Source organism: Melanostigma gelatinosum, assembly GCF_949748355.1.
Source record: "Melanostigma gelatinosum genome assembly, chromosome: 13".
Lineage (NCBI taxonomy): Eukaryota > Metazoa > Chordata > Actinopteri > Perciformes > Zoarcidae > Melanostigma > Melanostigma gelatinosum.
In genome coordinates this window covers 11,659,313-11,663,723 of record NC_136646.1, presented here as the reverse complement: position 1 = coordinate 11,663,723, position 4,411 = coordinate 11,659,313, and the positions used below count along the sequence as shown (strand labels likewise).

At 42.7% G+C, this 4,411-nt stretch overlaps 1 protein-coding gene across 1 annotated transcript; it reads left to right on the top strand.

Moving 5' to 3' along the window:
- Window positions 1–2,915, top strand: ccdc97 (coiled-coil domain containing 97). The gene is made up of 7 exons (XM_079281534.1): window positions 1–372; window positions 462–638; window positions 752–911; window positions 1,077–1,165; window positions 1,283–1,469; window positions 1,571–1,694; window positions 2,269–2,915. Exons 1-7 carry the CDS (start codon window positions 220–222, stop codon window positions 2,414–2,416), a joined length of 1,038 nt encoding a protein of 345 aa, XP_079137660.1. The 5' UTR covers window positions 1–219; the 3' UTR covers window positions 2,417–2,915.
- Window positions 2,916–4,411: the final 1,496 nt, after the last annotated feature.

The following is a 4,411-nucleotide window of genomic DNA, read 5'->3' as shown; positions in this document are numbered from 1 at the left end:
AGCTAATGCTAAACAAGTGAAACGAACGTGTGTAATAAACCTGTAATTCACTATTTTTGTTTCTCACGTGGTAATGTTCACACTACATCGAGAGACATCCCTTTTCGGTTGTTGTGACAACACATTCATTAACGTTAATGTTACACTAAAGTTAAAATCAAGATAATCTGACAACGGACATAAACATTAGCTAATTCACCGCTAGCTTAACTGTTCATCATGTGGGGTGAAATCGATCCTCCAGTTAGAACACAACCGAGTTCGTGTGAGAGTGAAGACGAGAGTGATTCACCGGAGGAACCCGTGACACTGTCCCAGATATGCGACTTTAAACGCCCCACGGAGCCCCAGCAACCACGACAAGAAACACAGGTGAGACCATCAGCGGCCACAACTTAACCGCTGTCTGCTGTGTGTACAATGCAACACATTTGCTGATTGTGTGTCTGCTTGTCACACAGTACGTGAGCCAGGCTGAGACGATCTGTGTGAATGCCATGGTGGACGCCATAGCCATGAGTGGAAGCCGAGTGAAGAGCCAGCAGAAAGGAGATGCTGAACTGACCCTGAAGGAGCGCAGAGAGGAGCTGCTGCATCAGTACAGGAGCAGACCGCTGGTGTTCCTGGAGAGGTACCATGTACGTGTAACACAGCTCAGTGTGTGTGTATGTGGTTATTTACCTACACACTGGTGTGTGTGATCCGGGCAGCAGCTGATCAAAGTATTTTGACCCACCTCCCCTATATCTAGGTCTGCCTCAAGCCCCAGAACCTGTCAGCTTTTGCCCACGTCCTCTCAGATCCGCGTGTTCTTCACTACAGCGATGTGATAGAGCGACGGGCTGCGGCGTTCACCAACAGGACAAGGGTTCGAAACCAGCGCTATGCCGCCCTCAGGGCCCTGCAGAGGGGTGCGAGCTTTATTTTTGTCAACAAACAAACAAATAATATGTTGATTCATGCCATTTAAGACTTCTTTAGTACAATAATTGTCCAGACTCAATAAGGCCGGTGACTCATTTTCCCTATCAACTGTGCCTCATCCCTCTCTTCCTCTGCCCTGCCTCCCTTTCTAGAGGGTGAGTATTTCAGTGAGGAACAGATGAGGATAAGGGAGCCGCTGTTGTATGAACAATATATCGGCCAGTACCTGACTGATGAGGAGGTGAGAGCCTGATGCCGTGCCAGAGCTGTCATAGCTCCATTTGATAATGTGCAGTTCAGTTTAGGCAGTTGGTGTTTGTTTGTCTTTAAGTAACTTCTGAATGACATTATGTTTTAGGTGCTGGAGCGCTCCCAGGAGGCCATGCAGGACGATGCACAGGGGGGACTAGGGGCGCCAGCAGGAGGCACAGGAGGGCTCGCCCACCTCCTCCTCAGCTCCTACCAGGAGCGTCTCATCCAGAATCGCCTGCAGGAGGAGCAGGAGAGAGAGGACGGCGCACGGGAGGAGGAGGATGAGGACGATGGTAAGAGAGGCTGAAGTTGTACAATAAATTTATTGTCTGTGCTCTTGCGGTTCTGTTAGTCAGCATGCGTCTCTCTCTCTCTCTCGCTCTTTCTACTGCAGGCTATACTGTCCAGCAGAAGCAATGGCAGCCCACCCCAGAGGAGAAGGCCCTGTTCAGGGAGGAGTTCATCAGTCAGATGCACCAGCGCTTCCTTGACGGCAAAGACAAGGATTTCAACTACAGGTCAGCCACACCACCACTTAATGGGCATTCATACGATGTAAAAGAGTTTGTGTTACACAGACATCGAACAGTGTGTCATCACGTACATATAAATATCTACTGAATAGAAGAAAATAGGATTTATTCTAATGAAACAGAAAGATATTTGATAATCTATGTAAATAACTGCTGAGTGAGCAGGATTTATGTTTATGTTGTGATGATAAACAGGATTTTGTTGAATTAAAACGTTCCAAGAGCTTTTAAATAAAACTCTAAATGCCTTCTAGAGATGACAGTGGCACAGAAAAACATGAGATTTGTAGCTATTAAGGTGCTTATAACATTGAGATCAAATTTGTACTTAAACAGAGTATTTTTCTATTATTTATGCCAATTTTCAAATGTAAACACATTGCAAGTGCTGGTGTCCGGATCACTCAAGCCTGCAAGTAAAGTAACAAAGGGACAACATAGTTGCTAACTAATAGTGAATTAATGTTAAAGCGATCAACAGAAAAAGTGGCTGCAGGTCACCATAGGTTTCGTGTTGCTTTGAAAGAGTGCATCGTAAGTGTTCGTGTGTCCATTACAGTGAGGTGGACGAGAACCCAGACTACGACAACTTGGACATAGTCAGCAGAGATGCGGAGGATAAATACTTTGATGAAGATGACGAAGAGGAGGAGGAAGAAGAGGAGATGGAAAATGATGATGAAGAAGGAGAAAATATGACGGAATAGTGTTTGTAGTAGAAGTAACAACTCACTGCTTTGATTGATCTGTAAATACAAATGTAGAAATTAAGGATATGTATTCTATTTTTTTTCATTTTACACATTGAACCAATGCAAACAGCTGGTTATAGATATTGTTTCGGAGTCTTTTGCAAATGTAAATATAGAGCCCTTTATGACTGACGGTTTTCTGTTCACCTTGTTTACGTCATGCACAAATCAAATGAAAAGCAACATTAAAACATAGAACAAGGACCTAATTACCTTACAAGAGGAGATCAAGTGTTGGCTGACATACATTATCATAAAATGTACTTCTTTTATATTTAGTTTTCAGGTCAATGTGTGAGATCTGCGTCTCCAAAAGCTGAGACGAGCACATTTGAAGTCACAAATGTAGTCATGTCTCCGATAAGTCAAGTTCCACAGCACACTACTGAAAGTAAAGTCCTCATTTCTGGCTGACTTTTCAGCTTCATAGACAATAAAATGCTATTTCACAAACTACACTTCTGGTTTGTACTTCTTTGATCACGTGGTTACATATTTACATTCATTCTATGGCTGGTACACGGTGCAATCATTTTCTGCCACAATGACCGAGGCCATGTTTTGACAATTTAAGAGTTCATGTTTACATCTGGGTCCATGTTTATCAAATGGCCCCGAACCCTGAGAGGGACTCATTTTTGCTTTCACTTTTAAGAAAGTAAGGAAAAGCCTCGTCTAGCCAGATTTTGGGAGAACTGCACAGCTGATCTGACTCGACTGCATGGCCCGACCATTGCGATGCAGCTGCCCGACAATAATAATAATAATAATAATAATTATGACCAATTAACGCTGTGTTGAGGTTGTCAGTGGGATTAGCTGCTTGATCCAATGTCTCCGGTTTTAGTCAAGATTTCAGGTTTGATATCTGACGACGAGGTAGCAGATAAAGGTCTCACATCAACTGCCTGCTGACAAATAAGACCGAGGTTACAGAACAATCACTTGAATTAAAAAGTTAATACTGTTAAAGCATTTCTTGACTGTAGTCAGTGAAATAATTAGCACAGACACACATCTTGAGATTACAATTCATTGAACAAGCCGCATCCCTCCACAAACGAATTCAACCTATTTCCGGTCTCATTTCACGTGGGCAGTATTATGATGTTCACACCCCCGAGCTGAGCTAAATTGTCATACAGTAGCTGTTGGAGCTATTTATTTGATATTGTATTTTGTTATTTCATTTATAAGTAGTATTGTTTAATTATTGTAGATGTTTCATATGTTAAGATTATTTTTCTCTTTAATAGTAATTTGTTTGTTTCTATTATTTTTTGGGTAATTACTGTGGGCACCTGTTGCTATTTAAACAAGTAGAAAGGTAGGACCAGCATGCACCGGGGTGGGCGTATAGTTTTTACCAGCTACACAGGACAGGAGAGACAGCACGACAGGAGTTTGTTAATTAGTTTGTTTTCTTGTTTTATTTGCTTTATATAATAAATACACCAAAATTGAATCCTGCTTGGACATTTGACTCTCTTCTGGCTGCGTAAAGATACCGACCACGGTGCATCAGTGGCGTTTGATTATTATTTGTTTAAGTTTGATTTAGCCGACAAATGGCCACTACATAAAGTAAAAACTACGCCCTTGGACTAAAGTAAAAGCTTAGCTCTTGGACTCAAAGGACCGATCCCACCACAGCCACAACTGGTTGGATCGTTTTTGGATTTCGTATGGATGATCAAAGAGGATTGTTTCATTCATCACTCTTGGATTCAATATCAGCGGGACAACTGCTTTGGACCAGATCAACACAGCGCTGAAACATCTCAGAAGAAACGGGTACGTGATACGACTGCCGTATAGGAAGACGGTGAAACGAGTGGAGTTTAAAAGTCTGTATTCACAGTGATGTACGTGCTTCTGGATGTTTAAGCCTGACTGCGTTGAATCGCTACAAATGGACATTGCGCAACACCCGCGCACCACTATCGGCGG

What these genes read in the sequence shown, in the direction of transcription:
- ccdc97 (XM_079281534.1), top strand. Translation starts at nt 220, where the DNA reads ATGTGGGGTGAAATCGATCCTCCAGTTAGAACACAACCGAGTTCGTGT. An exon ending in AACCACGACAAGAAACACAG is followed by an intron (nt 373 to 461) that starts GTGAGACCATCA and finishes CTTGTCACACAG; the next exon opens with TACGTGAGCCAGGCTGAGAC. An exon ending in CCTCAGGGCCCTGCAGAGGG is followed by an intron (nt 912 to 1,076) that starts GTGCGAGCTTTA and finishes CTCCCTTTCTAG; the next exon opens with AGGGTGAGTATTTCAGTGAG.